At 46.3% G+C, this 12544-nt stretch overlaps 1 protein-coding gene across 1 annotated transcript in view; it reads right to left on the reverse strand.

Moving 5' to 3' along the window:
- The window catches only part of ZC3H3 (zinc finger CCCH-type containing 3), a 186878-nt gene that overhangs the window by 41164 nt on the left and 133170 nt on the right, over positions 1 to 12544 (reverse strand). The window contains exons 6-7 of the mRNA XM_080381129.1: positions 4685 to 4766; positions 1942 to 2097 (exon numbers count right to left, since the gene is read on the reverse strand). Coding sequence (XP_080237255.1) covers positions 1942 to 2097; positions 4685 to 4766 — 238 coding nt within the window. The remainder of the gene's footprint in view (positions 1 to 1941; positions 2098 to 4684; positions 4767 to 12544) is intronic.

Genomic DNA, 12544 nt, shown 5'->3' on the forward strand with positions numbered 1-12544 from the left:
AGACTCCAGGGGTACATGCTCTCAGCTGCACAGGCTTGCAGGGAGATTCTGGAACACAGAATATGCCTCCAGCTTTACTTATAAAATCTGGGTAAATTTAGAGCTGAGCATGGGGAGATTCATTAAAAAAAAATAAAAATAATTCAGATTGGTTTGAAAAAAGTATAAATGGGAACATATAGACATGAAAACCAGCTGGTTGATGGCAAAACAAGACACAAGATAATGAGCGTTGTCCTCTAGTGACTCATGGAAATGGCACAGGACGGAAATCCAAAAGACCTTTGGGACCAGAAATTCCTAAAGCACACATGGAGCACAGCCCAAAACCAGACTTTGTCATGAACATAAGAAGGAGTAAGGATTCAAAGTGAGGAGTTAGTAGTTAGCATCCCTTGTCCTCTAAATCACCAGAAATAATCCTGACCAGATACCTTGGACATACGAGCCTCAGTGTTCATGAGGATGTGTTAGGGAAGAATATGTGAAAGCAAGTGAAATCAGTTAAAAAATCAATAAATCACCTTTCCCTTCTGTATGGTCTCCCACTGAGCTTTGTGCAACCTCCAAACGATTGTAGCACAGCAGCAATTTTATGGAGAAATTACTCAAGGAGTTCATCAGTGGAGTTGGCTTTTCTACACTTTTTAAATGACTAATAATATAGTTTAATCAACTGTTGGGCAGGTATAATGAGCTGGCAACATGAATCAGTTCTCCTGTAATAAATCAGCGAGTCTTGTAGCTGTATGGCATCACAGGCTGAAGGATTCAAACCTGCTGCATGGATCTGAGCAGATCTGAGAAATGCTGCTAGAAGAAATCACCCGGTGCATGGTCAGGGCAGGCTCTCAAGTCACTCAGCTCAGATCTGCACCGCGCTGGTATCTGTACCAGGTATACCCACGACCCACAAAATCATTCCAGTTAGATGGTGCCTTTGGGGACTGGCTAAATGTTTTAGCCTTTAAATACCACCTGGCAAACCTTGATGACATCCTCAACCTGACAGCAGTAAGTACATCACTAAGGACTATTATTCTGGCTATATTTAAGCAAAGTTGATTTGATCTTATTATTAATTCTTAAAACACTACTCTGATTTTTTAGGTTTTTTAGAGCTTCTGTACTATGATATGGAAGGATACTTTCTACCTGTAAACATCCTGGTGATGGTATCCACCTCCAAAATGTGAAACAAATATTTCTGTAATCCCTACAGTCTGTCCACAATAACCAAAATGTGTGTATTTAACTTGGAGGCTAGCTGTGCAATGCTTTATTAGCGTTAATAGATGTAAACTGCTGTGTAAATTTAGAGAAAAATTATCACAAAAGATTAAATAGACAATGATCCTCCGGTCTGGGAAGTTCAGACAGAGAGGGGAGGACTATATAGTTACAAATGGTGCCTAGAAGGTGATCACGGAATGACTTTTCCATCTGTCTCAAGAGCCACGAGCGAGGAGGCACCCAGCACAACAGTTGAGCAGTCTGTTGCGGAAGCACTTTTCATGCAGTCCGTAATCCAGTTGTGCAACCCGCTGCCATAAATACCATGTGTTGAAGAAAGGACTAAATAAATTCACCCCAAAAAAAGAACTGCTGACTATTACATGATGATGGTTTGGTGGCAAACTCTAGTAATTGGAATGCAAACCCTGCTAGGCTGCAGGGCTTCACTGCCAGAAGCTGAGTGGTCCCAGCAAGGCGAAAGTGCCTTTCACCGTGTTCCTCATCTTCTCCTCCTGTAGGTACCTGCCAACCCAACAGTGCTGGGCAGACCCCAGGCCTGACCCAGAACAGCTGTCCTCATGGTCTTACATCTCTGTTATCAGGTTTTTTCCCTGGGGAGTATCACATGAGCAAGCACCAAAGCCAACCAATGGCTCAGCCTACTATGACAGACCAAAGCACTGCACTTGCTGTGTCCATCCATACCTGGTGCAGACGGCCACCTTCTCCGGATCATGAATGTAGGGGCAACTCTCCCCACGATTACACTTGCCGAAGCGGTTGTAGTACATACAGTATTCCTTCTTCTTTTTCTTCTGTTTAGCTTGACGAATGATGGCCAAACTCCGCTGAACAGCACGGCTAAACGAGAAAGAGAGACAGGGTCAGGAAACATCTCCAACTTCAACGCAACAATGACATAGAGAAGACAGGCCAACAGCACCTGAAATCACAGAGGAGCCCAAGTTTCACTTTGAAGAGACTGCAATATTAAGGAAGCTTGTGCTGGACCATAAGCTTTTAGGTCTTTGTGAGTTTTGGCCAGCTTTAACTTGAATCTTAAAAATGTGCAAGATGAGGCCTATCTCCCTGGAAACATCTGCACTAGGTACACAATCACCCCATGCAGCAGGCCAGGTTGTGACCAACCTCTTGGAAAGCACCTCTGCAGAAGACAACCCTGGGGAACAACAAGGCACCCAGGAGTCAGCCAGGCACCCTTGCAGTGATGACACCAACCACATCCTGGGCTGTATGAGTGGAACACAGCTGGGACGATGAGGGAGGTGACCTACCCCTCTATTTGGCACATGCAAGACCACAGCTGGGCACTGGGTCCAGTCTGGGGCTCCCAGTACAACAGTGATGGATGGCAGCACATTCAGCGCAGGCCACCCAGACGGTTGGGGCTGGAGCACAGGACATCTGAGCAGAGGCCATGGGCTGATCTGCTCAGCAGGGAGGAGGCCAAGGGGATCTTACTGTCCTCCATGACTTCTTAATGGGATGGTGCGGAGAAGATGGAACCAGACCTTCTCAGAGACATATGCTAGGAGGACAAGAGGCCCTTTGGGGCAGGAGGAAGAACAGCTCTCCAGAGATCCCTTCCCACCTCCATAACCGTGATTCTCTCCTATGATTCTATGAGCATGGAGAGAGCTTCCTGCAGTTTTGGTGAGGCAGAAAACATTCTCTCCCATGCTGGGCTCATGCAGCACAGGATGCAAATGCTGAACAACTCAGAGGGCACTGCAGCATGTGTCCTGCCAGCTGGCCTGCTGCTATTCAAGTCCTTCAAGTGGGCACCTGCTTATGGACCTCAGTGAGCGAGGGCCTATGTGACAGCCATGGGAACACAAGGTAACACCAAATATCAGAAAAACTTGCTATTGATTGCCTGGTACCCTAGAAGTTGCTTAAGGATATCGAAAGCTGCTTAGCACACATTTTTCATAAGCTTCCAGATGAAGAGGTAATTAATTACCTAGCAGCTATAGAGATATATGGGACCAGGAGGAAGAGGGGGAAGTGTTGAGATTTGGCTGAATTCAACACCATGGAGGTCATGTTTGATGTCTCTGAGCAGATAATTAAGATGATACAGCATGATTAACTCAAGTTTGCAGAAGATACGCCGCTCACCTTAGGTTCTCTGGGTAGTCGTATGTTTTGCTTCCTTAGAGACTAAGGATAAATATTTATATATAAAATTATTTTAATACATGTATAATATATAAATATTATCTAATATTATGTATTTCCACAGTCTTGGTCCTCCTGGTGGAAGAAATACAGATCTAAGGGTCACAATAGCATTACCCATCACAAATACTGGCTCAGGGAAACTACTTTAGGGGGGAACATGTATTTTTACCTCTGTCATTATTGGTTGTCTACAGCTCTTGGGTTAAAATGCAATAAGATAAAGACAACTTCACATAGCCAAAATGCTGAATGCAAAAGCCTCATTTCAGCATCAGAAATGTCACCACCTCTTTCATCACAAATGGCTTGGGGGGATACCAAGCCCCACCACAAACTGCTTCTTGGTACTTAAGGTGACCGCAAGGCAAGCCATGATACAGTATGGTAAGCATTTAAAAAAAGAATATTTCTTTGCTAAAAATTATGATATTGAAAAAAGGCTCTCCCTTAGTCAACATCTCTGCTACTTGTGATACCTGGCCAAGTCACCAGCACATCGACCTGCACAGAAAGCACTTGCAAGCTGGACTCCAGCAACAATTAACTCCAATAGTAGATTTTTAATTAGTTTATATTAGTGGCAGGACATGATAAAATAGAGCTAGAATCTGGCATTACATCTGTATACAGACATCTGGAACTGACACACTTCAGGAATAAATTTCAGAGCGCTACTATTAAGAGGGACTTGTCTACAAATGCTCATACTTAAGGACACGATGATATGTGGCACAACTGTAGCATAAAAAAAAAAACGGCAAGAAGAAAGCTGGCAGGGCTTTGAACACAAGCAACGTGCCATCTTTCTCCCATACACGGTGCTTTCCAGTTGCCACATGGCAAATTCCCGGTCTGTGGGTGGGACAGAGAGAAGGAAAACTGCAGTTTTGCTGGGTTAAATTTCAGGGCTTCTCAGCTGGGGGGAAAAAAACAAAATAGCCCTTGAAAACACTACAGTTGATTTTAAAAGGGACTTTCCAAGCAGGAGTTGGCATTCTTTGCCTGCAGAAAGGTGTTGCTATCCATTAATAACCTTTCAAACCCTTTCAAAGCTGAAATCACAGCTTTCTGCTGAGCTTACAACCCCCTTGGAGCAGAGGCTGGGGGAAAAGCAGTGGCCAGAGCTTCACCAAATAAACAGCCAGTTAAATACACACGTCTCATGCTTTTGACACCCTCCTGAGCATAAATCACATGCAGCATCCAGAGGGGGAGCACGCTATTCCTCCCTGCAAGTACAGACCTGGCGAAGTATCGGCTTGTAGCTGATCTGTTCAGGCAGCCGGCTGGAGAAAAGCCAGGACTAGGCGTACAGTGCAACCTCGCTGTTGAAAACAGAAAAGAAAACATAAGTAGTTTCCTCAGAATCGAGAAATTTTGCAGGAATTCACACAGCCCTCAGTATCTTAATTTCACAAAAATGATCAGAGGGATGAAACACCTCTCCTATGAGGAAAGGCTGAGAAAACTGGGAGTGTTCAGCCCGGAGTAGTCTCTGGGGAGACCTTACAGCCACCTTTCAATACTTAAAGGGAACTTATAAGAAAGATGGGGACAGACTTTTTAGCAGAGCCTGTAGTGATAGGGCAAGGGGGAATACTTTTAAACTAAAAGAGGGGGGATTCAGACTAGATAAAAGGAAGAAATATTTTATGATGAAGGCAGTGAAACACTGGCACAGGTTGCCCAGAGAGGTGGTAGATGCCCCATCCCTGGAAACATTCAAGGTCAGGTTGGACAAGACTCTGAGCAACCTGATCGAGTTGATGTCCCTGCTCATGGCAGAGGGGTTGGACTAGATGATCTTTAAAGGTCCCTTCCAACTCAAACCATTCGATGATTCTATGATCTTATTGCTTAATCCAACACAAGCAGCTCCCAGAGCCCAGACAGGTGAGGATGCTCTTCACAGACCTCCATGTTGCCGGCACCTCCAGAGCCGCCATGGTAAAAGGGCTCCTCGCCAGCTCTGAACACCACAGGGACCTTTCCCCTTGGCACCCAAACATGCCAAAAAAACTCTCCAGGCAACTCACACGCTTGTGCTATCAGTCCAGAAAATTTCCGCGCTTGGCTTGGCTGCTCCCTGCAGCCAGTGGGGGAAGCCCAGCGCCTGCTTCCAATACGTGCATGCACATAATTAAATTGTCCTTGACTGGCGTAGGAAAGAATGAATTGAAAATAAAGGCTGTATATCAGCTTTCCAGGTGGTACGAGAGCGGCTCAGTCACTCACCTGCCAGCCCGGGCGTGTTGGGAAGTGAGCGAGCAGAATTTGATAGTGCGGCAGCGCGCTCTCCCCGCGTGCGAGCTGTCACTTGGGCTGCCGGCATCGGCAAAGCCCCATCTGTTCCCTCCGCAAATAAAAGCGATGGCGCAGGCGCAGTGTCAGTGTGGGCAGCACATGCCTGTCCATCAGAGGCATTGAGCAAGCTCTGTGCTACTCACTGGCAAGCATGTTCAAGCTTGCTGGAAGCTCATTCCAGCTTGCCGCAAGCATGTCAAGTATCAACTGGGCATTTAAGCCACAACTGAGGGGTTTTTTGCATTTTATTTTTGGCTTCCCCCTCACTGCAGAGCTGTCTCGCTGTAGGAGCATCTTTTTTAACTAGTTTGAAGCGTTCAAATAAATGTACGTCAACTTTGGGTCGCTCCGAAGATGCTGCAGAGCATCTCTTAGCGAGGACTTGGGTTAAGAGGCCAGCGCATTCGAGCAAGGTTGACCTCCCAGCTGATGCAGGGAGAAAGACCCAAATTAAAGTCCAACCATTAGGGTAGGGATAGAGCATCCCCCAGCCCTCTGCAATTATGTTTAATGCTCCTTAAAGCAAGCTCAGCAGGATGGGCTATACCAGGAGCTGGCTCCCCAGGGCAGCAGACAATCTCTCTAAATATTTAATACCCAGGCATAAAAGTGGACTCTCGGGGATGAACGCACTCCCATGCTTGTGTGCCACCCTTTTAGTTAAAGTAGCCTGATAACCACATCTTGGTTATCAGAAAGGAGGAATCTCTAAAGAAATAAATAAAGAGGTAAATAAATAAAGGGTGCAACAGCCTCATGCCACTGGGTTTTAATTTCTATATAGCAAAAATACATCCATGTCATAATGTTTTTTTGCCCAGCTTTTATCTTCTGGCAAGAAGTTATGCTATTATACATGGAGAGGCGATGCACATCTCCCATTACGGGCTCTTGCTGTGAATTAACTCACAGCCTGGAGGCAGTTTAACTGCCCAAGAGAGTCAGTCCCATCCACAGCAAAATCCGGGCAAGATGCAGCCATCCAACATGTTGACCAGGTCCTGCAAAGCATCAGACTGGCAGCTGACAAAGAAACTCTTCATCCACACTTTCCCACCACCGAATTACTCACCCTACATGCAAATCCTCCCTGAACTATTAGAAAACCACCTAAATATTTACCCAGGAGGAGAGAGCCCAGCAGCTGCGTAACGCTGCTGGTTGAGAAGCTCCATAACTACACATTTTGCCATCAACTGGGATTTACAGTGAAAACTCAGGCTCTGGCATGATAGTATTTTTAGAAGCTTTTGCATTGTGCAAAAAGAAGTTTAAATACAAGCCAGGCTCTGTGAGCATTAAAGAAGCAAGGCAGGAGATGCAGGAGATGCAGGAGAGCGGATTTGATGCCTCAGACTTTTAGGAAGGTCCAAAGAGCCCATGTTTTGATTTTTTGAGTGGTTACCAACTCGAGGATGACCACAGAACAGCTACCAAGAGATCTGCATTAATAAATACACAGCATCTGATATTTTGAAGACAGTGGAGATTCCAAGTGTATCTGAATCAGGATATTCAGTGTGTATTCAGGGTATATTATCAAAGTAACCCACACAGCATGAAACCAGAGCTGGGCAAAAGACACCAGAGGACTGAATAAGGGTTAAATTAAAAAATGAGGAGTTGAAATTTGCTGCAGTCTGGACTAAATTAAACAAAAAAACAAAATGATGCCTCCAGAGCTTGACTGATCTCTGGGAATCTCATTTAGTCCAGACATAACACATTTTTATTTTGCAGGTCAGATGCCAGCCCCAAATCCATCCTGTTCTTCTCCCGAGTTACTCTCCAAACTAAGAGAGCATCAGGACTAGGACAGAGCAGTGCTGTCGGATCAGGAGAGCAACTCGCACATCCCACATCATGCTTTCCTGTGTATTGCAAATGTCCCTTGCTGCAGAGATTTAAATAAGTGGCATGGCAAGTTCCTCCCCTGTGCATGCTCAAAGGCAGTGGGAACAACAGGGGTAGGAAAAAAAAAAGAAGAAAAAAAGAAAAAAAAAAGAGCTGCTGGGGAGAGCATCAAGAACTGCACATTAAGGGCTTTTTAACTGATTACACACAGCACAGCGGCATCAGGCTTGATATTTTATACCCTGCATCAGGGACAGGTGGTTTTCTCTCTCTGCATTTTTTTTTCCTTTTCCTTCTTAATGATTTAGCTGTTTTGAAGCGCATCATCTGTAAGGAAATACATAGCCCGTGCAAATGGGGATGTTTCTCTTAATGCATCATCCCAACCTGACACTGGCTGCTCCGGCGGCTCTCGGCGTTATCAAGCGCGAGTGTTGAGAAGTGATTGTTGTACCTAACCCAGTCGTGAGACTCAACGCATCTCTCCGGAGGGAGCGGGAGCTGTCATGTTCATTAAATGCATGATTACAGCTATGATTAATAGCGGGGGCTACAGCCTAACTCCTTTTTTTCATCCTGCTCCTCTGAAGGAATCCACAGCCAAGCAGTCCCATGGTGTTTTCTGCAGTGTTCGCCTCCTGCTTGAAATTCCAGCTTTTGATGGAAAAGGGGAAAGAGGCACAATTTATCCCTGTCAAAGGCTCCACAACTACAAAAAGTGCTTAAAACGAGCAGGTCAGATGCTGCACCCCTCCACCAACATCTGTACATTAATTAGGACTTCCCCCCCCCCCCCCCCCCCCCAAAACACAGCTCAAGGCTGTCCATCTCCTGCACCCTGATCCTTCTCCTTCAGGGAAAGGTTGGCAGAGATTTGCATTTGGGAGCAATGTTTGGTGCTTTCCAGCATGCCTATGTGGGGAGAGGGATGCTTCCATCCAGCTCCAACACCTCTGCTCAGCCTTCCCTCGCCCAAGGGCTTGCGATGCAAAAAATGCACACTGAAAACAACACTTGAAATTTTCCTTTGCCATTAAAAATCGGCTGCAAATATCGCAGGGAGGGAGTGCAGTTAATTATCACCTGCTTAATTATTTAGGAAGGACTTTATTGCTCCTAGGGCATAGCTCAAGGACCAGGACCTCATCATGTGGAAAGGTTTGTTTGTGTATCTTATCTAGTAATTTATTTTTTATACAGTGGAAAGGCTGTGGAAAACTGGAATAGCCTAAAAAAAAGGGAGAACTTGCAGAGCCGGAGTGCATTGGGGCCAGCAGATGCACAAGAGGGTTAGGACATTGTTAGAGTGACGGCCAGCACCAAACCCATTGCTGCCCATCTGCTTCAACTTCCCCAAACCAAGGATAATTTATGGAAATCTTACACAGGGAGAGAAATAACCAGGGCTTTGCCCGAGTGAGAGCAGCTAGCAGGCAATCAGCTCTACCGGCCAGTGCTCCAACCCAAGGATGATCGTAACAGGGTCATCCCAGCTTGCGTTAATTTTTGCTCATCAAGGGAAGGGGTTTTGCCATTAGCTGCACTCACTTCAGCTCAGCCTGTTTCAACATGACCTTGGCACCCAGGAAAGGCTTCCTTTAACCATGCCGGCTCCTTTAATGGGTCCCATTATAGCCCTGCTTCGCCTGCCACGGCACAGCAGCCTACTTCAGAAACAGCCAAGCGATTCATTTTGTGAGGCTCTCCGCTTTATTGCTGAACAAAAAGTTTTGAGGCTGGCACTCGGGGAAATTTATTTCTTTAATTATTATTCATTTAAGTGGGTTCCACTGTTTCAGATGATCAGCACTAGCAGCTGCTGGGGGTAATTTATTTTCCTCACTGGACAGCAGAAGCCCTCACTCTCTAGAAGGTAACAGCAAAAGAAGGGATGAGCTGCCACTACACGAGTGGAGCTTTTCACATTTTCCTGTCTGATCACACCCCAGCTCCTAACAGGAACATGCATGTTCCTGGGTCAGGCTGTCACGAGTGTTTTATTAGTGAACCAACCTCAATTAATGAAGCACGCTCCAGGCTGGTTGTTGTTGTACGAGCAGATCCTTGCAAGGAGCCTGGAGTGGCTCCTGTGGCGCATCTTCTTAGCTCTGCAAGCTCTGGTCTACACCAGTGCTGGATCCAGTGGTGCTCCTCAAGGACATCTGGTCCCTGCCCACCAGCACCTGTAATCCCACAGTTGAAGGACTGAGCTCAAAAGGAACCAAGGGACAGTAATCCCAAAACCAAGGGATTGAGGTTGATGGGGCCAAGGAATTCTGCAATCCCAAAGACAATGGACTGAGACTGAAGGTACCATGGAATTGAGCTAAAAAGGGGTAAGGGATTGAGCAATCCCAAAAACAAGGGATTGAGACTGAAGGGGCCAAAGGATTGAATGCAAGAGGGATAAGGGACTGAGCAATCCCAAAACCAAGGGATTGAGCTTGAGGGGCCAAGGGAGTGAGCTCAAAAGGGGTAAGGGATTGAGTAATCCTAAAACCAAAGGACTGAGATTGAATGGGCCAAGGGATTGAGCAATCCCCAAACCAAGGAATTAAACCCAAAAGGGGTCAAAGGGATTAAACTCAACAGTGGTAAGGAATTGAGCAATCCCAAAACCAAGGGACTGAGCCCAAAGAAGACAAGGGATTGAGCTCAAAAGGAGCAAGAGATTGAGCAATCCCAAACCCAAGAGATTGAGATTGAAGGGGCCAAGGGATTCTGCAATCCCAAAGACAAGGGACTGAGCTTAAAAGAGGTCAAGACATTAAACTCAAAAGGGGTAATGAACTGAGAAATCCCAAAGCCAAAGGACTGAGTTCAAAAGGGACCAAGGGATTAAGTTCAAGAAGGGCAAGGGATCAGGCAATCCCCAAACCAGGGAATTTAGTTTGAGGGGACTGAGCACAAGCCAGCCCCAGCACAAGTGACACCAAAACCAGCTGAAACCTGAGGAAAGCAACACTCCAGTTTTCACTGTTCTCACACCTTGGTGCATTGGGTTGGCCTCTCCTCCACCAGCTTCTTTCTTACTCTGCCACCACCTGGTCCCAACACATTCCAGGTGTTTTGCAGACAGAAAGGAAGAAAGCTGAGGCCATGATCAGCAAACAAGCTACTGCAGATTGGGATGTTCCCAGGTGCCAGATGAGCTGCTCTAACAGCCACAGACTGGGGGAAGAGGCAAAGCATAGCACACCGGGGTGAACACCCCTCCAATTCCTATTTGAACACCTGCACTAAAAGTGCCACCAAGCAGAGGTGGCAGAGGATGGGTGGTGAAAATGTTCCAATCTTAAATCCCTCCTTTCCTTTTTAAAAAAGCTGAGTGGCTCAGAAGAGGAAGCATCATTTACGCAAGTCCTCAGCCAGCCCAACCATACAGCTGAACACTTTATCATCCTTGCAAATGTGAAAAGTGTGTTTCTGTGGCGCTCAGCACTTCTAAAATTAGTTGGTAAACAAGGAGCCGAGAGCGCAGTTTCTTGCAGTGCTTGGCTCCCTGTGCCGTGGTTATATTCCTTCTCCTTTCACTGAGCATGGAGTTCTCCCACTGCATCTGAAATCATGTTCATGAGCATCAGTCATCCATCTTCAGCGTGATGCAGCAGAGGAGCTCGCATCTTCAGTCTCCTCAGCTGTACACTAAGATGCTGTCACAGCAGGGTGGGGAAACTGAGGCAAGAGGGGCTGTTATGCAGCAGGATGGAGACAGGGAGTGTGTTTAGATGCAAAGAAAGACCCCCAGCCATGGAAGGCTGAACTTAAACACGTGTTTCAAAATAATTTGCTCATCTGTGGTCAGGGCCACCATCGCAGCTGTATTGGGAGATGTGCATTAGCAGCTCAGGAGAACTTAAAGGTTCCTCTTAAACCTCCACCTTTAAGAGCTCAGCAATCATGGCTGTCTCCAAGACTTCTGGATCCTGCTGTTGTAGAGAAAAACTGAAAACTACCAATAAATAAAATCACACTGCTTGAGGGGCTGGCTGCCACCCGTGAGCATTCCTCCAGCAGGTGAAGCCCAGCCACACTACAGTGTCCCCAAAGCCACCAGCCTTCTGTCCCACTGGGGCTCCTGCAGGCTTCCCAGGAGGTAAAACCTCAGCGGAGGATGAGAAAGTCATGCAGGTGAAGATCTGCCCATGGAAAGCAGCCTGGACACCAGCAAAACGCCACTGCAGGCAGCCCCAGACCAGGGTGTGCAATACCTCTCACTGCAGCAGCAGTGGCTCGTGCCTAGATTGGGGTCAGGGCTGCTTTCCGGACAATGTCAAACCTTAATTTGGTTTCTGCTGCTTTCAATCTTGTACAGGGCTGTGCTTTTTTTTTTTATTTTCCCTTTTGAATTTCTTTGTGAAATGCTTTATTGCCAGGACCTTTTGCTTCTTTCCCTAATTTCATAGAAATTCCTCAAGTACCTGAATAACATCTTAGCAGCTGTAGAAAGAAATGAAGGAAAGGATTGTTGTGAGCAGAGAAACCCAATTATTACGCTTGCTCAATTAATTGCAACGTATCGAATACTTTCCACACCATGCCGCTGCCTATTTTCTAATAATTCTGCAAAGTGAAAAATACGTTGTTTCAGAAATACTAGTTATCCCAGGGATAAAGAGCTTTTCCATGTTTGATACTGCATCTTTGTCCTGTACAGGGGCAAGGAGCAGGGGTGGAGCCCTGCGTTTGCAGGTAGATGTCTTCTTCTGAGCCTTTTCCATTCTTGCTCAAGCAGCTGAGTACACTGAGTACTGGTACATCTGAGTACTGAGGTACATCTGAGCTCACTGGCCAGCTAGGAAGGCAAAAAGTCTTTTTTTATTTCCACATTTTATCCGCAGTGCTCAGGAGACAAGCTCAGAACTTCCAGCAAGCCCTCTGGGAGCAGACCCACACATGTGATGAGAGCACAGTTCTCAGCAGCTGCATGGACCACTGCGATGCC

The sequence above is a fragment of the Falco punctatus genome, assembly GCF_963210335.1.
Source record: "Falco punctatus genome assembly, chromosome: 3".
Lineage (NCBI taxonomy): Eukaryota > Metazoa > Chordata > Aves > Falconiformes > Falconidae > Falco > Falco punctatus.